Raw genomic sequence first — 23,037 nt, forward strand, 5'->3', positions numbered from 1 at the left:
AAACAAGAGTGAAACTCCGTCTCAAAAAAAAAACTAGAGAGAAAGAAGATGACTAGGGGATGACTGGAGAGAAATAAGCAAGATCCTTCAGGTAATGGGAGGGATTGCATCAAGAGAAAGAAGAGTTGAGAAGAGAAACGCTGGGGACAGGTAAATGTGTAGGTGTGAGCAGGGCCAGCCAGCTTCTTGGTAGTATAGTCTTGGCAGTTGCACAGGGCTCACTCTCAGAAGAGGCTTGATTTAATCTGCTGTGGCCACTTTGAAATTCTTAATAATGTTGTCTCTGAACTTGTGTTTTGTAAGTGAAATCCAGGGGACAATGGAACACATGCATGAGCAAAGAAGATATGCCTGGCAGCAGCGAACATACACTCAAGTTTAGGCCTGGCTGCCTGGCATACATGCATGCAACTGAAGCATTCTGAGGAGTCACAGAACCCTGAAGGGGTGTTAGGGGCTGAGAGTTGGGTCCAGATTGGCAGGTGTGATGGTGGGAGGAGCAGCAAAAGCAATGTGGTCGTGGCCATGGCCCCAGCCCTGGGAGAGAGGCAGGGCTCAGCATGAGGCAGCCCCAGGATCTGCAGAGGGAGGCCACTTTATGTCTGTCCCAGGATCCCAACTCTGTGGCATCTGCACAAATATTAACTTTCCAGCATGAACCCTGGGAGAGGAAATTTTGGGGCTCAAGAGGCAAACTTTGTAAATACATTGTTGTAAAATAGAAGTGTTAGACATGAGCATTGCAATTAAGCATATCATTGACTTATTAGAATCTTTCAGAGTTCAGAATCTCTGGTTTTTAACTACTGCAACACTGCCAAGCAAATATCCATTAAATTATCATTGTAGAAATTTACTTTTAAAATAAAAATCATACTTAACACAAAACTGATGTATGTGAAGTGTTAAATCTTTTTGGAAAAATTGTTCCCTGAGAATCATCAGCTCTAGATGTACTAAAATTTATATTTCAAAATTTATCAGATATGTATCTCAATGTTGTTGTAGCTTAAAAACATTAACTTAACAGCACCAGTAACAATTGCATCAACACATTCTTCTCAGAATTAAGAATTATCAAAAATTACTTGCCATCTTTCATTTAAAAATAATTGACATTGCTTTCAATTATATGCATTGAAAATGAAATTGCTAAAAATGAAAACTTTGACAATCTAATAAATTTGGAGAAAAGTGAATCAGAAAAATCATGTGATTAAAATGTCACATTAATAAAATATTGTTAGGCCGGGCGCAGTGGCTCATGCTTGTAATCCCAGCACTTTGGGAGGCCGAGGCGGGTGGATCATGAGGTCAGGAGATCAAGACCATCCTCGCTAACATGGTGAAACCCCATCTCTACTAAAAATACAAAAAAATTAGCCGGGCGTGGTGGCAGGCGCCTGTAGTTCCAGCTACTCGGGAGGCTGAGGCAGGAGAACGGCGTGGACTGGGGAGGCGGAGCTTGCAGTGAGCCGAGATCGCGCCACTGCACTCCAGCTGGGCAACAGAGCGAGACCCCGTCTCAAAAAAAAAAAAAGAAAGAAAGAAAAAAATAAAATAAAATATTGTTATTCATTGTATTATATAAAATTGACACCCAAAATATTATTTTGCATGTAATGAAATATTTTTAAGGGAAAAAATTTTCATATTTTATTACTTTTTTTTGAGATGGAGTATTTTATTACTTTCAACTGTAGTTTCTCTTGCTCTTTCAAACAAGGGGCCCTGAATTTTCATTTTCCATTGAGCCCTGCAAATTATGTAGCTGAACCCGAGTGTGAGGATGGGATGTTGAGGGAGTCCAGCCCTGATATACTCAGCTTATTTTTTTCCTTTTCTGGAAAGTTGGAGGCGAGCAAGTGGGAGAGTGGGGGAGTTCTGTGTGTTGGCCTGAGGGAGAGTTTTAAAGGTTTAAAATGTTATGTGAGGAATCAGTGAGGAGGGAATGTAGCACTTTGAGGGTTTTAAAATACTTCAATATAATGATTTCCACAAGCTTTTTTATTACTACATCTATAATGTGTATTTTATGAGCAATCATAAAGAAAATTACATTTGGGAATTATCCTATGTCTACTAAAACATTTGCCAGATTTAATATCATGTTGTGAAAAGTGGAATACAATTAGCTTGACATGATATGAAATAAGTAGTGTGCTAAGGTCTCAATTACAATAGACAGTAGAGAACAAATGTAAAAGTGCCACGTAAACTGCAAAAGCACTATAGGTACTACAGTCACTAAGTTTGGTTTTAGTAAAATATAAATTTTTAAGATGGATTTTTGTGTTTTTTTTAAAAGTAGAATTTTTCCATTTATAAAACTGGCCATATTCTTTTTGTTGAAACTTTGAAATTTTTGTTATGTAGAGAAAAATATTACAGGTTCTTCTCTCAAAGTCTACTACTGTTACCATTTTGATATGTTTTCTTCCAGATGTTTACTCTGCCAGTTAATTAGAATGTAATTGTAATCATATAGTTACATGACATATAAATTCTTCATAAATATCACTTTAATATTTATACAATAGTCCATTATGGGGCTCTGTCATACGTGATTTTTCCTCTTACCTATTATTGAACATTTAGGTTGTTTCTTTTTTGTGATTTTATTTTATTTTATTTTTCAGACAGAGTCTCGCTCTGTCACCCAGGCTGGAGAGCAGTGGTGCAATCTTGGCCACTGCAACCTCCGCCTCCCAGGTTCAAGCAATTCTCCTGCCTCAGCCTCCAAGTAGCTGGGATTACAGGCGTGCACCACTATGCCCGGCTAATTTTTATATTTTCAGTAGAGATGAGGTTTCACCATGTTGGCCAGGCTGGTCTCAAACTCCTGACCTCAGGTGATCCACCCGCCACAGCCTCCCAAAGTGCTGGGATTACAGGCATGAACCACCGCGCCCGGCCCTTTTTTTGTGATTTTATATAACTACATACAGATTCCTAACTGAACACCTTTCTAGTTGAAATATTACTGAAATTAAATGAACCTTAATCATATTCAACTTTTCTGCCTGCTTCCCTTTTTTTTTACAAACACACATAGATGAGTCACTGACCCATTTGAGTCTTAGTTACTATGACCATTGTATATAAACAAAATTATTATTAGAACATGAAAGGTGAAAAAATACTAAAGCTAACCTCACAGGAAATTACCTTTATGAATTTATTTTTTGTTATATGGCCTCAGTGTTGAAAATGCCTGATAATTTCTTAGCGGGGAGGCAAGGTAAATGTTCAGCTATTGTATAATTTGCTAAATTACTAATAGAAGGAGAGAACTCAGACTGGAAACAGAATGAGGATCCCTGACAGATAAATAAACTATTTTCTTTCACCTCCAAATGATTCAAATGTAAACACAGTAGGTCGTTTGGGAGCACATTTAGATTTTCCCAAATGACCACTGTAACTAAGGATGTTTCACTTGCCCTCTATTCAATTCGATCTCACTATTAATGGGCATTCCAGGATATTTTGTGATCAGGAGACTTGAAAGAGTTAATGCACTTTGCAAAATGCCTAACTTGTATTTGGGATTAATTTACTTCCACAGCAGGATCTGGCTTATTAGAGCTTCAGAAATGTCTAAAGAAAATTGTGTGTTAGATACATCACTGAAATGCTTGCCATCTCCCTGGGAGCCCACATTAAATCAGCTTGGTCGAGTAAACTTATTTTTGTCTTTTTCTTCTCATGAGTTTTTTGCAAAACAGCTGGCGTTTTCTAAAATGAGGTTGACTAACCATTTATAAGATTTGAGAAGGGACTAATTAGTATTGTACATTGATTGGGGATCGTAGCTATTTTTATTTAAAAATCACATAGAGAGAAGTATTTGTTTGGTGACTTGCTTATAAAATTACTTTTCACCAACCACAGTGTTATAGTGTGGCTACTGTGTAGGAAAAAGGCCCAGGATTTTTTTTTATCACTCTCTGAGATTGGGCCCATTGCAATCATTGTTACCCAACTACGTGATTTCACACAATCTTACACATTGAGGCAAGAGATAGCAGTAACCCTGACCTCTTGTTTTCACAGAGGTCTTCATTAATTTTTCAAGGTAGAGGCTAGAGCTAAAGTCTTTCTGCAGGCCTTTCCTTCAGTATTGTACAGAAATGACAGGATAAAGCACAGGAGTCTGGCAGTTGAGAAAACGTGACCACAAGGACCCCCTCTCATGTATCCCGACCTCGGATTAGGAGGTTCCTTCAATGCCCTACTGACACTGGGCCAATACTTACCTCCAAAATAGCATCATGAATAACACAAAAAAGCATTGTCTTACTCCATTTGGGCTGCTGTAACAAAAATACCTTATACTGGGTAATTTATAAACAATAAACATTTATTTCTCATAGTTCTGGAAGCTGGAAAGTCTAAGATCAAGGCATCAGCTGATTCGGTGTCCAGTAAGGGCCTGTTCCTCAAAGATGGTGCCTTCTCTGTGTCCTCATATGGTCGAAGAGGCTCTCTGCTCCCTTAGGCCAATTTTATTACTACCCTTATCCTATTGATAAGGGTGGAGCCCTCGTGACTTAATCACTGTCCCAAGGGCCCAACTCTATATCACTTCAATGGGGATTAGGTTTCAACATGAGTCTTGCAGAGACAATTCGGACCATATCAAACATGGACGGAGTTTCCAGGGTTGAAGCCCTTAGCATCCAATCTCACTACTGCTCTTCTCTCACTATTCCCCAGCTTAAGTCCTGTACTTGCAGTTTTTAAAGAACTGAGATATGTCTTTCCTCTTTACCTACATTCTTAGTAAAACCTCAGACTGAAACTCCTTCTCCATGCCCCGCCCTCCTTTGGCTAACCCATCATTGGACTTTCAGGTTAGAGATCAGCTTCCCTGACCACATCCTGCCCCACTAAGAAATAAAAACAAACCAAAAAACTCCAAAGATACTAGCAACAGCAACAAATTTAGAACCTGTTCACCGTTTTCCCACAGCATCCTGCACTTATGCTTGAAATAGCACCTGTACTCTATTAAAATCACCTGTTTACTTGGGGGTGGGGCAGGTCTCCCCTGTTGGACAGTAACATTCTTGAGAACGCTGTTCATCTTTGTATGCCATTATGTTAAAGAAGTATTGGACACAGTTTTTTTCATCAAGACATTTGCAATCCATTAGTAGAAAAGAGGTATATTTAAAGCCAACAATACAAAATATACATAATTACATAAAGTACAAAATACACATAATTAAGTTCAAAATTGTTTGGTATAATTATTAGATCATTATATAGACAAGGCAGATCCATGAAGGCTGGAGCCATTTCAGAAGTCTTCATGGGGAAGTTGAGATTAGAATCGGTCAGATGTTGGCATAGCCTTAGGACTGGGGAGCAGAGTAGGGGGCGGTGTTCTAGGATGACAAAGTAAAATGAACAAAAATGTGGAAGATGAGGTGAGCTTTAAAAAATGGGTAAAATTCACCAGATGGAGAAGGCTGGGACATGGAGAAGGAATCTCAAGTAGAGGTCACAGCAAGAATGAAGCATAAGGAAAGAACTAGCTTGATAGAACACTGAGTAGTATTCCATGGTGAAAAGTAATTTAGATTAGACTTGATGGGAAACAAATCATTGTAGGTTCATAATTGCCATGGTGGTTTCTTACTTTTCATGACTCCCGAGGAATCACTTGTCCCATGCTCCCTGCTTTTATATCATTGCCTCCCAAGTTTACTCTGAGCTTGGACATGTGACTTACTTTGGTCAATAGGATATTAGCCAATATGACCTTTAGTGCATTGGGCTTTGTCTTTTTTTTTTTTTTTTTTTCATATGGAGTTTTGCTCTTGTTGCCCAGGCTTGAGTGCGATGGAGGCGTGATCTCGGCTCACTGCAATCTCTGCCTTCCAGGTTCAAGTGATTCTCCTGCCTCAGCCTCCTGAGTTGCTAGGATTACAGGCATGTGCCACCATGCCCAGCTAATTTTGTATTTTTAGTGGAGGTGGGGTTTCTCCATGTTGGTCTCAAACCCCCGACCTCAGGTGATCCACCTGCCTCAGCCTCCCAAAGTGCTGGGATTACAGGCATGAGCTACTGAGCCTGGCCTTGTCTTTTGTAATGGTGCTTTTGCTGTGTGAGCAAGCTTAGGCTAGTCTCCTTGGGGAGAGAGAAAACAAAATGAAGAGAGGGGCCTGGCTGTGCCAGTCATTCCAATCATCCAGGCTTGGAGGCCATCAGGAACCAGCCAGCCCAGTTGAGTCACCAGAAAATTAAAATCACATAAGTGACTTCAGGTGAGACAACCGAAGATCTAGCTAAGACCAGCCATAATTGTTGACCTATGGAATTGTGAGCAGTAAAATGGCCATTGTTTTAAGCTACTAAGGTTGATCTCTGCTTGCCTCCCAAGCCTGGCCTAAGTTGTAGTTTTAAGCTACTAAGTGGTTTGTTATGTAACAGTAAATAAATGATACAAATTTTAATATGAAAGATTTTCACCTGTCTCTCTGAGGGCTCCTTTTCAGACACCTGTGCAGGTTCATCATGCTTGGCTTATATTAATAATAAATATCGATGTTCCTCAAAGCTCAATCCAAGGCCATCCTCTGTTTTTACTCAGTTATTCCTTCTCATGTGATTTATTCTACTTCCATAGCTTCTTTAGTGTGATAATATATTACCATGTTTAGGCCGGGTGCTGTAGCTCACGCCTGTAATCCCAGCACTTTGGGAGGCCAAGGAGGGCAGATCACGAGGTCAAGAGATCGAGACCATCCTGGGCAACATAGTGAAACCCCGTCTCTACTAAAAATACAAAAATTAGCCAGGTGTGGTGGCACATGCCTATAGTCCCAGCTACTCGGGAGGGTAAGGCAGGAAAATCACTTGAACCTGGGAGCCGGAGGTTGTAGTGAGCCAAGATTGCGCCACTGTACTTCAGCCTGGCCTGGTAACAGAGTGAGACTCCATCTCAAAAAAATACATGTATGTATTACCATGTTATACTTTCTTTCCTTTTTTTTGGTTTTTGAGAAGTCTTGCTCTTGTCCCCCAGGCTGGAGTGCAATGGTGTGATCTTGGCTCACTGCAACCTCCGCCTCCCAGGTTCAAGCGATTCTCCTGCCTCACCCTCCCAAGTAGCTGGTATTACAAGCACGTGTCACCATGCCCGGCTAATTTTTATATTTTTAGTAGAGACAGGGTTTCTCCATGTTGGCCAGGCTGGTCTTGAACCCCTGACCTCAGGTGATCTGCCCGCCTCGGCCTCCCAAAGTACTAGGATTACAGGTGTGAGCCACCGTGCCCAGCCATGTTTATACTTTCAATCACTAATGTATACTTCCAGCCCAGACCTCTTCTCTGAGCTCCAGACTCAGATATCCAACTGTCTGCCTGACAGCTTTTTTTTTTTTTTTTTTTGAAGACAGGGTCTCACTTCAGTTGCCCACGCTGGAGTGCAGTGATGCGATCTTGGTTCACTGCAGCCTCGACTTCCTGGGCTCAGGTGATTCTCCTACCTCAGCCTCCTGAGTACCTGGGACTATAGGTGCACGCCACCATACCCGGCTAATTTTTTGTATTTTTAGTAGAGATGGGGTTTTGCCATATTGGCCAGGCTGGTCTCAAACTCCTGGACTCAAGCAATCCACCTGCCTTGGCCTCCCAAAGTGCTGAGATTACAGGCTTGAGCCACTGTGTCGGGAGCTATTTGTATATTTCAAAGGCACTTCAGACTTGTGATCACCCTAGAACATACCTCTGGGTGTGTTGCCCTGCTCAGTGAATGGCACCATCCACCTAAGCTGCATAGGCAGAAACTTCAGAGTCAGTCTTGATACCTCCTTCTCCCTTACTGCCTCTATTGTCCATTACCAAGACTTGTTGATTTTATCTTGTTAAATTTCTCAAATTCACCTACTTCTTACTATCTCTATAACCACCATCCTGGCTGGGCGAGGTGGCTCATGGCTGTAATTCCAGCACTTTGGGAGGCCGAGGTGGGCAGATCACCTGAGGTCAGGAGTTCAAGACCAGCCTGGTCAACATGGTGAAACCCCATCTCTACTAAAATACAAAAATTAGCTGGGAGTGGTGGCACATGCCTGTAATCCCAGCTACTCAGGAGGCTGAGGCAGGAGAATCGCTTGAACTTGGGAGGCAGAGGCTGCAGTGAGCCAAGATCATGCCACTGCACTCCAGCCTGGGCAACAGAGTGAGACTCCATCTCAAAAAAATAAAAAATAAAAAAAAAACCCACCATCCTAATCCAACTATCGTCATCTCTTCTAGACCACTGCCAAAGGCACTTAACTGGTCTCCCTACATCTGCTCTTGCCTACATCCAGTCTTTTCCCTACACTGCTGCCAAGAAGGGTTTTTTTTTTCCCTCAAAACATAAATCTGATCATGTCAGTCAGAGTTCATAATAGTCCAATAACTTCCTATTACTCTTGGTATAAAGATAATTCCATAATTGCAATTTATCTTATTTAACAAAGCTGTGTTAATTCAAGTTCTCCAAGAAGCAGATGCTAAGATGGGATTAGACCTGAAAGATGTTTATTAGGGGGATGTCTATAAAAATAAAAAGGAGAAAGAGAATGCAGAAGAACTTTCAGACTGTGAGGCAGGTCTAACACCTGTGGAAGAGACGGGGCAGGAAGGAGGATTTGGGTAGGAAGAGGCTCAGATTGGGTAGGAAGAGGCAGCAAAGTTCTGAGAAAGTTTTGGCCAGGTCAACAGGGGTCTTTGAGGCAACATTGCCTGTTAAAGGAGTCTCTTGTCTTATATCAGTTGCCTTCCCTCACCCTCCCTACCAGTGCATGCTCGTTATTGGCTGGGAGCAGCCCAGGGGAAGCATGGCCTTGGTGCGAACACAGCGGCGGATTCAGGAGAGCAGTGGCTCAGACTGTCAGTTGCCTGTGCTCCCCTGTGGCAGAAGAGCTGAGTGGTGGGCTTTTATGACCACTGAAAAGCCCTGTATGGTTTGATCTCTGCTTACCTCCCCAGCCTGGCCTTGTACCATGCAGCCCTTTGTGGTCTCAGTATCAATACAAGTCTTTTGTTACTTCCTTGAACATAAATATTATGTGTTTCCAACCCCTCTCCACAATACAGAAACTAATTTTGTAATTTTAATAGAGAAAGGGTTTCTCCACGTTGGTCAGGCTGGTCTCGAACTCCCGACCTCAGGTGATCTGCCTGCCTCGGCCTCCCAAAGTGTTGGGATTACAGGTGTGAGCCACTGCCCCTGGCCTAGTTTGTCTTTTTAATTGATGAGTAATATTTCATTGCATAAATATATCATTATTTGTTTATCCATTCTCTTGTTTATGAACATTTAAGTTGTTTACAGGTTTTGACTACTGTGACTGAAGCTATTATGAACATTCTTATATAAGTCTTTTTATGAATATATGTTTTTCATTTCTCAGAGTGGAATTTCTGGGTCACAGGAGAAGTATATGTTTAACTTTAACTGACAAACTGGTTATAAAATTTTATGCTCCCAACAGCAATGAGAATACTAGTTGCCTCACTACCTACTTACCATTTGATATTATCATTCATTTTATTTTAGTCATTCTAGTAGGTATAAAGTGGCATTTCATTAGTTTTTATTGTACAATTCCCTAATTACTAATGATGTCTCAGGAGCTTACTGGTTCTTCATGTATCTTTTTGAGATATCTCTTTAAGTCTTTTGCCATTTTAATGGGTTGCCTTTTTATTATTGACTTGAAGGTGCTCCTTATATATTCTCTAAATAAGTCCTTTGTATTTATCACATATTACAAATATTTTCTACAAATCTATAGCCTGCCTTTTGCCTTTTTCTCAATGGTGTCTTTTGAAGAGCAGAAATTTTAAATTTTAATAAAGTCTGATTTCAATTTTTTTTCTTTTATGGTCAGTGCATCTTGTGTCCTAAAAAAATCTCTGCCTGTTCTAAGGTGGAAATGAATAAATAACATTTTTAAACAATTTAAAATAAACCTATGCCTATTTCCTTTCCGTCTTGCTCCTAAAATTATGCTACTTTTAGTTTGGAATTACTGAGATGATATACACTATTTTGGTAAGAAGGTCAAGAATGAAAAATGGTGGAAAATTTCATGTGTAAAATGTTTCATTCCAGCAAAGTTACCAAATTGCAAAGGCCTAGAAGAAAGGCCTAGAAATGAGTTCCTTTAAAGACCAGAAAAAGAAGCTAACTTTTTAAAGAGCATGCTGTCTTAGTCCATTTGAGCATCTATAACAAACTACCTTAGACTCAGTGGCATACAAAGAGCAAAAATTTATTGCTCACAGTTCTAGAGGCTGGGAAGACCAAGACCAAAGCACCTGCAGATTTGGTATCTAGTGAGGATCTATTCCCTGGTTCATAGATGAGGCCTTCTTGTTGCTTCCTCAGTTGGTGGAAGGGTCAACAAGCTCCCTTGGGCCTCTTTTATTTTTATATTTTTTATTATTTTTTTGAGACAGAATCTCACTCTTGTTGCCTAAGCTGGAGTGCAATGGTGTGATCTCAGCTCACTGCAACCTCCACTTCCTGGGTTCAAGCGATTCTCCTGCCTCAGCCTCCCAAGTAGCTGGGATTACAGGCGCTCACCACCATGCCCAGCTAATTTTCGTATTTTTAGTAGAGACAGGGTTTCACCATTTTGGCCAGGCTGGTCTTGAACTCCTGACCTCAGGTGATCCACCCACCTGAGCCTCCCAAAGTGCTGGGATTATAGGAGTGAGTCACTGAGTCCGGCCTTGGGCCTCTTTTAGAAGGCACTAATACCATTAATTAGGACTCTGTCCAGATGACTTAATCACCTTCAAAGGCTCCACATCTATCAGATTGGGGGTTATGTTCCAACATGAAAATCTAGGGGGACACAAGCATTCAGACCATAGCACATTCCCCTCTACTTTCATCAAATTGTGCATGGCTCACTATCAATAATGTTGGTGCTCTACATAAATCTGTTCTATGACTTTTAAAATTTAACAAGCAAAAGAGGAATGCATTAGAAGACTTATGGGTGGTAGTCAAAGAATCTGAAGGAAAGCTAAAAAGTTAAGTCTTCAGAAAAAACAGGAGCTACAGTAGCTGTGAAGATCAAGAGAGCAGGATGAAATAGATGAACTGACGTCTATAGGGATGAATGATCTCCAACTGTTTCTGTCTTTGGGTTAATCCCCTCAAGCTCGACTTGCAAGAGGAAAGTACCTGCATGGCCTAATTTAATCACTGTATGGCCTAATTTGGTCACATGCCTAGTACAGAGACCTTGGTTGACAGTCATGCCCTCGAAACTGTATTCAATAGGGAAGAGGAATAGTTCCCCAAAGTAAAATTGGGGCAGTGCTGCTAGAAGAAGGGAGGAGGGACTCTGGGCAGACAAAAACAATAGATGTTTATTATACCCTTAAAAAGGCAGAACATACATCTTCCAACTTGTGTTCATGTCTTTTATCTTAAGTAGGATGAAATTGCTTATTTACTTATCTTCCCTTCAAATAACCAGGCTTAAGTTAAATTACTGCCAAGTTTAGATTTGTGAAAGCCGAGTCTACCTGATTAACTTTCATCCCAGATCAGTTTTGTTGTTACTGTTTTAGCTCTTGAAGTTGACAGTGTATTTCTGATTACTTAGAATTTATCTTTCAAAATTGAGATGCAGAAACTCTGTGAAATCTAATCTTAAGTGGGGAAAAGGCAGAAACATGAAATAAAATATAACTTGACCAAGATTGGAAGTGAATTGGGAGTGACATAAACAGGATTTTTGTGCATTAGGGTCCCTTTTTTTAAAAAACGTCACTTAAGTCTCAGTGGCTTACATCTGTAATCCCAGCACTTCAGGAAGTCAAGGCAGGAGGATCCCTTGAAGCCAAGAGTTTGAGACAAGCCTGGCCAACATAGTGAGACCCCCATCTCTACAAATATTTTTTTTTTAATTAGTTGAGTGTGGTGGTATGTGCCTATAGCCTAGCTACTCAGGAGGCTGAGGCAGCAGGATTCCTTAAGTCCAGGAGTTAGAAGCTGCAGTGAGTTATGATGGTACCACTGCACTCCGTCCTGGGTGACAGAGCAAGACCTTATCTCTAATTTAGAAAAAAAATGCTTAAAAAGTTATGTTTCTTCAATCTGCTTATCAAAGTTAAATGTTTTCACATGCGAGCACCTATATTGAACTTCATTTGCTCATTCATTCAGCAAACGTTTATTAAGGGCTTGCCATGTGCATTAGTGGTATAGGCTCTGGAGATCTCTAAGGTGACAGTGAGGGAAGCTGATCCTCACTATAAAATATGGACAATAAACTACTTTAGGAGTGAGGGATCAGGGTATGACTGTTTTATTTACTAAGTTTTATCCCTAGTACCTATCACAGTGCTCGAAGCATAGAAATAACTAAAAAATATATTGTAGTTGTTGTTTTTTGAGACAGAGTCTCACTCTGTCGCCCAGGCTGGAGTGCAGTGGTGCGATCTCGCCTTACTGCAAGCTCCGCCTCCTGGGTTCACACCATTCTCCTGCCTCAGCCTCCTGAGTAGCTGGGACTATAGGCAGCCGCCACCATGCCTGGCTAATTTTTTAAATTTTTTTTAGTAGAGACGGGGTTTCACCGTGTTAGCCAGGATGGTCTCAACCTCCTGACCTTGTGATCCACCTGCCTTGGCCTCCCAAAGTGCTGGGATTACAGGTGTGAACCACCACACCCGACCAAAAATGTATTGTTGAATGGATGACTAGATGAACGGGGAGAGCCGTCAACTTTCCTGTCAAAAGACTGGTGGGGGCCATGTGTGATGGCTCACGCCTATATTCCCAGCACTTTGGGAGGCCAAGGTGGGTGGATCACCTGAGGTCAGGAGTTTGAGAGCAGAATGGCCAACTTGGTGAAACCCCGTCTCTACTAAAAAATATAGAAATTATCCAGGAATGGTGGTGCGCGCCTGTAATCCCAGCTACTCAAAGGCTGAGGCAGGACAATTGGTTGAACCCAGGAGGCAGAGATTGCAGTGAGCCAAGATCATGTCATTGCACTCCATCCTGGGCGACAAGAGTGAAACCCTGTCTCAAAAAAAAAAAAAAAAAAAAGGCTGGTGGGGTCAGGACTGTGGAGGATAGTAAGAAGGGCAGTTCAGGAAAATTTTCTGAGTTGTTTAATTCTGCTTCAACAAAATGCTTCAAAGAATGGTTAGAGTTCCCATAGCCAAACTTGAGGCCTAGATACCCCTCTAATGGTTCCATCAGGCATCTGCCTTCAAATACATGTGTAAGTTGGTTTTCCTCTCTCCCTCGCAGGACTGCAGGGGTTGAGTATGTTCTTCTGACTCCTTGTATCAAGCTTTTTTTTGCGACTGGGGATACTGGTTGCCCATATGACCACTCAAAAAATTTCAGTGTCTCTGTACTGGAGGGTAAAAAGCTGAGAAATTGGGATTTTGGAAATTATGTTTTCCTGGCAGTGGGAGGTTGTGTGTAATTACATTTGGAAATGGCGAGTTAATGGGTGCAGCACACCAGCATGGCACATGTATACATATGTAACTAACCTGCACATTGTGCACATGTACCCTAAAACTTAAAGTATAATAATAATAAAATAAAAAAAAATTACATTTGGAAATAATTCCAAAGGAAGGTGGGGAAGAATTGTGTGGAAGTAGCAAATTTTCAACAGAGACCTCCCTCTCCCCACACTGAGGAGAGTTCCTTGGTATCTGAGCATAAATTAAAAGAGTACACCAGTTGGGCTAAGTTTTTAGGAATCACAAACACACTAAGGTTCCCTGATGTTAACTTTTTTTTTTTTTTTTTTTGAGACAGAGTCTCACTGTGTTGCCAGGCTGGAGTGCAGTGGTGTGATCTCGGCTCACTGCAATCTCCACCTCCAGGGTTCACACCATTCTCCTCCCTCAGCCTCCTGAGTAGCTGAGACTACAGGTATGCACCACCATGCCTGGCTAATTTTTGTATTTTTAGTCGAGACGGGGTTTCACCATGTTGGCCAGGATTGTCTCAATCTCTTGACCTCATAATCCACCCACCTCGGCCTCCCAAAGTGCTGGGATTACAATTGTGAGTCACTGCGCCCGGCCCCCGATGTAACTTTTAAAGGCAAAACAAACAAAAATCTAGGGTCTTTCCTGGGTTTCCTCTTTTTGTGGGTGTGTATATGATGTTTGTTTACCTATCTCCATAATAAATGTTCCTCTTTCCTCAATACATATGTGTTCCTCTTGACTCAATACACTTGATCTCTCTTTAACTCTTGTTATTGATGGGTCTAAATTGTTCTACTCTGTTTTCCATCTCAAGGGACAGCATAGCTTATAAAAAACCAGGGCCTCAGTGCCAACAAGACATAACCTCGAAAGCCAGTTTTGCTACTTAATATCTAGGCTTTCAACCAAGATACTTGATTGATAACCAAGATATCGATAACTTTCAACCAAGTACTTAACATCTCTGGGCCACAGTTTCTGTGCTGTTCAGTGATATTTCGGTTTCTCCTTTTAGGTAAATGGTAGGGTTGCACTTCTGGTTCCCTTGACATTAGGAGGGTTCATGCATTTGCTTTGGCCAATGGCTTAAAAGTGGAAGTGGATATGTATTATTCCTGGGGAGAGACCTTTAAAAGTCATCTTCCTGCCTTTTCCCTGAAAAGTGATAGAGACTTTATCAGCCTGGTACCAGAGTGACGACAACATAGGGTAGAATCCCTATGAGCCCAATGCTCATGTAGCATGACCAAGAAGAAAATTCTATTGTCTGAAGCCATTACGATTTTGAAGTTATTTGTTATCTCAACATGAAATACCTCATCCTGGCTGATGTTTCCTGATGTGAAAAATAGTATAATAAGATTGATTACATTATTCCACAGTGGGAGATTAAAAAACACTGGTTCTTATTACTATTATGCTCATCCTCCCAGTTGTCTATACCTACTGCTCTTATCAGTTGTTCCACCTACACCCGCATATTTGGCTCATTCTTGTCCATTTCACCTGACCTAAATTTTTTCCTTCATTTTCCTACTCCATCACTTTCCCTCTTTACTTATATCCTCTGTTGAATCCTGGTTCCATTGTAGTCAAACTCCCTAAACCTGTTTCTCATCTTTTTCGTCTGACCAGAAACAAAAAATTAGAGTCAAAAGTGACCTCATCTCTCTAAGAATCTGCAAAAACAGACCCTTCAACTTCACTCCCCATCCAGCAAGCATCCATAGACACCTTGACTTCCAGGAGTTCATCAGGACAAGTTACTACACCTCTCTGAGAGGTGTCACTAGGCACTTCTCTTCATTTAGCTGTCTGCATCCTTTTCCTAACCACACCACATCACCTCTGGCCTCAAAGAAACCTATAATCATTGCTTGCTCCTACTTCACTTCTCACACACACTTTGGACACTTTCCTTACTTTACACTCAATAGTTAACTCTAGCACTGCTTCCTATCCTTGTACCTTTTTTCTTTTTTCCCTTCTAACCGTCCCCATCCCTCCCTCAATATTTCATGGAACCCTCCAGACAATCAGAGGCTTTGGAAGTCTCATCAGATGATTTATCTTCTCTTGTTCTTGAGCTATGAAAGAAAACAATGAACTGTGCAGACCCATGACCACATGCTGTATGTACTGTCTAAAATGGAAATAATTGACTTTTCTGGAATAGTTGGCATTGGTTGGTGTTCACCCTTTCTTCTTCAAAACTGTTCCTTCCCTGGCTTCTGGTTCTCCACTGTTTTCAATGGTTCACCTTTCTCTGTCCACTCTTCATTTAGTAGGCAATCCCCAGAATTTTGTCTTTAGGTCTCTCCTCTCCTTTGTCTATGTGCTTTCTCCGGGGGAATGTCATCCATCTTTACAGCTTCTATGACCCTTTAAATGCAAATAATTCCCAAATGACTTTTACCAGCAGTAACTCCTCTCCAGAGTTCTAGAAGTCAATATACAATGTCTCATTAGACACATGAAGCTGGATGTCCTAGGCATATCTTAAACTTAACATGTCCCCAAGCAAATGCTGCTTCTCCCCGACCCCAAATCTGGACTATCTCTTTTGTTCTTTCTTGTTTTTTCAGTGTCCTCTTTTTACTGTTTTGCAGAAGAATGCCCAACATACAACATGATTGCAAATATTTGGCTACGCAAAAGAGGAGATAGTGCTCAAATACAAATGGGAGACATGACTTTTTAAAAAATAAATATTTGCCAGGCATGGTGGCTCACATCTGTAATCCCAGCACTTTGGGAAGCTGAGGCGGGTGGATCACCTGAGGTCAGGAGTTCGAGACCAACCTGGCCGACATAGTGAAACCCCGTCTCTACTAAAAATACAAAAAATTAGCTGGGTATGGTGGCAGATGCCTGTAATCCCAGCTACTAGGGAGGCTGAAGCAGGAGAATCGCTCGAACCTGGGAGGCAGAGGTTGCAGTAAACCAAGATTGTGCCGTTGCACTCCAGCCTGGGCAACAAGAGTGAAACTCCATCTCAAAAAAATAAAAACTAAAATAAATAAATACAAAATAAATAAATAAATATTTAAACACAACTTGGGTTCTACAAGTGCCTGGACTACAGGTCTGTTTGAAGGAGCTGCCTTGTTTGTTGACCCATGGTGATGTCATAATTATCGCCAGTAATCAATGCGTGGATTCAGGGTGCCAATGGTTGAATATGATCATGGTGAACCCCTTTTCTAAAGCCTTCTCTAGCCCTCTACAGAGGTACTATGGCCAGGACCAAGAAAATGAAATTTCTCAAAGGTCAGTGGTCCATAACAGTTAAGTATGCTACATGATTCTCTTGGTTTTCATTTCTAGTGAGGAAACACACTTATTCTTCTTCAATTCCACATACAGGACAGGCCTAAAAGCTCCTCCCATATCTCTGAGAACATTAGACCATGCACTCTTGAAGAAGGCTTTCCCTTTTCCTCCTTAAAAATCTTCCTCCAGCAATTGAGGGTTCCCATGTGCAGTATGTTGGCTCCTTTGGGTCTGCACAGGGCCCAATGGGTAGAAGGTCATGTTGGCCGCACCACCACCGTCTGGGCAATCATCTGGCTCACCATGATGTGGTGGTCTTGGAGTCAGGGAGCATGCCTTAGGCCTTCAGGCTGCCCAGAAAAGGATGATGCCCTGCACAGAGATGCTGAAGCCCTGGTACAGGCCCCAGATCCCATCAGACTTACTTATCTTCACCAGACAGTCTCCTAGGTCTTTGAACCTGAATCCCAGCTCTGTGTACGATTTCCCAACATTGACCACCAGATGGGTTCTGGCAAAACCCAGCAAGTACACAAAACAGAGACAGGTGGCTCTGGCCGCCTTGTTGGAGGCCAGATTGTGGGCAAAACAGCTCTAGAACTGTGTGTGTTCATCCATACTCCCAGGAATAGCTGTGTCTGCTTATCCTTGAATGTGACGTTGAGGGCTTGCTTAAGAAAGTAGTCCACAATTCCTGTGCACTGCTGTCAGCTGTCACCTGCTTCCTAGTGCCTTGCATCTGCTACAGCAGCTTCACCTGCTCAATCAGGGCCACAACTATCTTGGCGACGGCAGCAGCAATGCCACCAGCCAGATGGTCCTTGGCAAAGGAGATCGCCTGTTGTGTCATGGTTGCAGAGCAGGAAGCTGAGCACATGGAGAACTGGGAGGATTAGTGCTGCTGGCTCAGCCCTGTGACTGCTGGACCTAGAGGCCTACCTCTTCTATTCTTGATCTGGGTTAACGGCATTACCATTTACCTTTCTCCCAACTTAGAAAGCTTGATGTTATTCTCACCTTCTTTCTCTTGCCCTCCACATACAGTCAGCTGCCAAATCTTGCTGCTTCTAATTTTAAAACATCATTTGATTCTGTCTCTCCCAAACCCTACGCTACTTGCTTAAAATAGGCCTTCATCATATCTTCTTTGGACTATTATTGAGACAGCCCTGTAATCTGTTCCCTTGATAAGTTTTTCCCCACCATGTTCTCCATACTGCCACTGTATGGAGAGTTACTGAGAAGAAAGCTTATCAAGCCATTTTTCCGTGTAAAAGCTTCTATTGGTTCTATAAACCCATGAGGTTCAAACTCTGTTGCTTGGCTACAAAACTCTTAACCCTCTGGTGGCAATCTACCTCTCCATCTTGTTTCCTTTCCTACCTTCATGTTCTCCAAACACATTCTAGGTTTCTTGGGCCTCATATCCTCACTACTTCTAGCATATAACCCTGAACTTTCAGAAGTCCATACGTGTTTTTTAAAGCAATTCCTTTCTCTCCGCTCCACCCCCATTCACTTGAAAAATTCCCCCATCTGTTAAAAGCCAAGTTTAAGCATCACCTCCTCCGTGAAACTTTCCCAGATTTTCCCAGGCTACTGGATGTTCTGTTCCTTTTGCTCCGAGAACACTTTATAATTGCTATAAACTTTACAGTGTAGTCCTTTTCTATTTACATATTTGTAGCTCATAGTAGACTGTAAGCTTCTGATTATTAGTGTACTAGATAGAAGTTGTTTGATAAATACTGGTGAATAAATGCAATGTTGTTTTCTTCCCAGGATGTTTTGGGGACCAGTCTCTTTCTTCCTACTATAGTCTTAAAATACAGTCAACTCAAATTTTATATTTTAATAGCCTCTAAGCTGACCATCTAGAACCACACTATTCAATAATGTATCCACTAGTCACATGTGGCTGCTGAACATTTGAAATTCATCTACTCCAGGCTGGGCGCAGTGCCTCACACCTGTAATCCCAGCACTTTGGGAGGCCAAGGTGGGAGGATAGCTTGAGGCTAGGAGTTCAAGACCATGCTGGCCCACATAGTGAGACCCCATGGACCAGCAGGGTCTCGAACTCCTAGGCTCAATTTTTTGATAATTTCTTTATTAAAAAATAAATTCAGCTACTCCAAAATGAAATCAGCTGTGTTATACAGCATTTTGAAGAGAATATGAAAACAAGAATGGAAAATATGCCATGTTTTATATTACATCTCAAAAATATTTTGGATACATTGAGTTAAATCAAATGTATTAGTAAAATGTATTTTATGTTTCTTTTTCTGTTTTTAAATGTGGCTACTGCATTATTTAAAGTTATACGTGTGGCACGCAAGTATTTGTACTGGACATCGCTGTGACCCTTCAATCCATCCTGAAGGTTGTTTTTTGGTGGTAAACCTGTATTCTGTTTTTCTGAGTCCTTACAGTGCTGAACAGAATTTTTGTAGGGAGGAGAGGTACTCAAAAAATGGTGTTTGTTTACTGGTTACTGCAGGACTAACTTTCCCAAAAGATCCTTTTTATTATGCTATTATCCTACTTGAAGAATCTACAGGTTTTCTTTTTCTTTTTTTGGGGGGGTGGGTGGGGAAGGAGTTTTGCTCTTGTTGCCCAGGCTGGAGTGCAATGGCCTGATCTCCGCTCACTGCAACCTCTGCCTCCCGGGTTCAAGCGATTCTCCTGCCTCAGTCTCCTGAGTAGCTGGGATTAAACAGGCATGCGCCACTACACCCGGCTAATTTTGTATTATCAGTAGAGACAGGGTTTCTCCATGTTGGTCAGGATGGTCTCGAACTCCCCACCTCAGGTGATCCGCCTGCCTCGGCCTCCCAAAGTGCTGGGATTACAGGCGTGAGCCACTGTGCCCGGCAAAAATCTACAGGTTTTCTACTGTCAATTTGCATCAAGGCCAGACTACTTTGTCTGGCTTCCCAAGTCTTCCATAACCCTATCATAGTTTACTTATGAAGCCTTATCTCAAAAGTAGTACCTTTTGTTCCAGTCTGTTTTCCAAGGTACTTCAGGTCTTCATGCTTTTGTGCAAGCTGCTCTTTCTTAATATCTCCCTCCCCAGTCCCCATCTAAATCCAGCGTATCTTCAGGACAAGGCTCGTAAGTTCTACCTCCCACATAATGTTTTTTTCTGTTCATTGGAACTCACCAATATCTCCCTAGTTGTTATTTGTCAGAGCTATGTAGTATAAGCTCTAATTTGTTTAATTACTGAGCATCTTCATTGCCATATCCATTCAATTTAATTCCAGAAACATTTTTGAGCCCCTGTGCCAAGAACAGGGCTAGGTAGCAATGAGGGTCACTTTTATGCAGGGCCAGGGGCTAGAAATTGGCCTTACTAAGAAGTGTAAGACCGACTCTTGCTCATTGCCTTTCTTAGCATCTGCTTCATCGCAGGCAAGGACTGTGTTTATTTGGCTTGCATAAGCCCCATATTAGAACTTCCTCATAATATACAACATGCCAAATCATCGAAACTGCGTCACCCGGAGTTCAAACTTCATGAGCCTGGATTAGGGTCTGGGTTCCAATGAAAAGTGTTTTCTTTAGTTCTCTTTCTCTTGCATTAAGGATCACTATTTACACAGCTTCTTGTTAAAGTATCACCGCCTAGTACTTGGGTTCCTGGTCACACTTTCCCCCTTATGGAAGGGCTTACTGCCAGGTCTTTCAGACTCTGGAGCCAGACTGCTTTGGATTTAAATCTCAACTCCTCCACTAGTAGTTCTGTAATCTGGTCAGGTTACTTAACTCCTCTATGCCTCACTTTCCTCCCCTGTGTAATGAGGATAACAATATCATAAAGTTGGGGAAAGGGTTAAATGAGCTAACAGTTCGTTTAACAGAGTAATCACTCAATGAAATGTTATCCCCTAATACATGTCACTACTAGATTATTTCTTGCCCTTAAAATGTAAGAGACCGTTTTTCCTCTTTTATTCCATCCGTGTCTCCAGCTTCTAAACTGCAGGCGAATAAACCTCGAATGAGTAAATGAACCCACCCAGTCGCTAGTTATTTCTGCATTTCCAATGTTGTGCCAGCAAGAGCAAAGGCAAATGGGCAAGTCAAAGTAGGCTTCCTGTAAAAGGTCTTCCGTTACTGGGTTTTACTAGAGACCCTTGCGGACCATCACATCTCAAAAGGGGGGAAAGCTCGTATGAGGCAGTGCCAGCTACCTTTCGGGAATCACCTTGGGCAGAAGGCCTTTTTGCAAAAAGACTCGGCAGCCCGGGCCCCGTAGGTTCGGCGCATGCGCAGCGCGCTCGGCGCCCGGGTTCCTTCCTCCGCGCCACCCGGAAGCCTCGGCGCGACCCAGTCCCCCTCCCCCTCCCCTCGCCGGCTAGGGTGGTGCGTGCCGGCAGGCCGGGCAGGGAGGCGGGACACGTCGGCGCTACCACCGCCACCGCCGCCGCCGCCCCTCCTCCCGTTCCAGCTGCCGCTGCCGCTTCCTGGGCTGAGTCCGCCCGCGGTCCCGGCGGCGCCAGGTGCGTTCACTCTGCCCGGCTCCAGCCAGCGTCCGCCGCCGCCGTAGCTGCCCCGGGCTCCCCGCCCCGCTGCCGAGATGGCGACGCGCTCCTGTCGGGAGAAGGCTCAGAAGCTGAACGAGCAGCACCAGCTCATCCTATCCAAGCTTCTGAGGGAGGAGGACAACAAGTACTGCGCCGACTGCGAGGCCAAAGGTAGCTTGGACGTCGTCGCTGCCCACGGTCGGGGCCTCTTGCGACCGGTGACCTTCCCGCCGCTGCGGCGCTCGGGGCCCGAGCGGACGCCTCGGCTTCGCTGGCCGGCTCCTGCCCTGACTGGAGGGCGGGTGGCTGAGCGGGCGGGCGCGGGGCTCCTGTCGACCCTCAAGTCCGCCAGAGGCGGCGGCGAGGTCAGGCCCGCAGGCCCTGTCAGTGGCCCCAGCCTCCCCTCTTCCCCGACACGGGTTTGAGCAGGTGCCGGGGTAGCGATGCTCGGACCCTCCACAGGGCTGGGGGTAGGAGCGAGGCTGGGAGCGCGGAACCGGGCACGGGTCTGGGCAGAGCTTAGGGTTAGAGAGTTGCCCTCCTAGCTCTGCTCATAGCTATCTCTGTGGGTGGGGCCGCGCTTAGGTCTGGATCCCCTCCTCTACCCTCCGGTGTGACCACGTCTTCCCACTCCGGGCTCGGATTCTTGGTCTCCTAGATGGAGCCCTACCTGCCTGCCCACCTGACAGCTTTTGTACAAGGCTTTTATCTCTGCTTCCTGAAAAAGAGTATGGTGGTCTTTTTCGGTGGGTTTGAGTTTTACGGAATAAATTAATTGGATAAAGGTCTTGATTAGTAGTAGTATTGTTTTTTAGTCTGGTTTTTAGCCAGAATGAAGAGGAATTTCATTACATGCGTCTCTTGGAGGACGGTGGGTTTGTATTTCTGAAGATTTTAGTAATTAGGTTTTCTCTGACCAGCTAGTTTGGGAGAATATGTGGACACTGATTTGTGTACCTCATAAATGCTGAAGGTTCATTTTAAAGATCTAGAGATGGAAAAAACCTAATTTTAGTTTGTTCGGTTGGAGGGCTTCTGCTTCAGCCTTTGAAATAGATAGACTATTTTTAGCTGCTATGTTTTGTGTTTGGAGATCTGATTTATGTTTAATGTCTTGTAAGTAATCTCAAGGGAAATATTTCTTTTTTTTTTTTTTAAAGAAATGTCTTGTGTAGTTAAGAAAAGATCGTGTATATTTTTAATTGGTTTATTTCGTTATTGGGTGAGAAATAGGGTAGTTCTCTAAAGCAGGAGACAGTCTCTTTGGGGAATGTCCTTTAAGATTTCTGTGTTATTTGACTTAGACTTTTCCTGAAGCTTTACTGTTCTATCTCAATACTATATAAATGAGTCACATTTCAGTAGGCTGATAATATTTGACTAGACTGAGCCACACAGCATCAGCAGGTTACTTCACTGTCGTAACAGGTACTGAATTACTAGAAGAATCATGCGGGAATACTGTAACTAGATTATTTTTATGAAGCACTTTTCAATATAGTAACTTGATTGAGTCAAGATTATATTTATCCTATGTAACCTTTTCAGGTGATGAGTTTTTACAAAGTCCATGCCTGGTTCTTGTAATATTTGTTTTCCTAGTAACTTGATTGTGTGTGGTTATTTGGGAGTTCTGCACTGTGTTTAGGCTCAGTTGCTTGCTCATTGACTGCACTAGCAAAACACTGAAAAATGGTCCTTTAAAAGGCCAAGAAGAAGAAAGAAGCTGAAGCTAAAT

The 23,037-nt window shown here is 42.7% G+C and overlaps 1 protein-coding gene across 4 annotated transcripts in view; it reads left to right on the forward strand.

Annotated features, from left to right (window-relative positions):
• The first annotated feature begins 21,035 nt into the window (after positions 1-21,035).
• The window catches only part of SMAP1 (small ArfGAP 1), a 193,518-nt gene continuing 191,516 nt past the window's right edge, over positions 21,036-23,037 (forward strand). For 2 of the 4 annotated variants that reach the window (XM_034962326.3, XM_034962330.3), the window contains exon 1: positions 21,061-21,470. In XM_034962326.3, the coding sequence (XP_034818217.1) occupies positions 21,353-21,470 (118 nt within the window). In that variant the 5' untranslated portion in view covers positions 21,061-21,352. Of the gene's footprint in view, positions 21,471-21,612; positions 22,046-23,037 lie in introns of those variants that run through there. The other 2 variants (XM_034962322.3, XM_034962324.3) reach the window with 2 other exon arrangements.

Source organism: Pan paniscus, chromosome 5, assembly GCF_029289425.2.
Source record: "Pan paniscus chromosome 5, NHGRI_mPanPan1-v2.0_pri, whole genome shotgun sequence".
In the NCBI taxonomy this organism is placed as follows: Eukaryota; Metazoa; Chordata; class Mammalia; order Primates; family Hominidae; genus Pan; species Pan paniscus.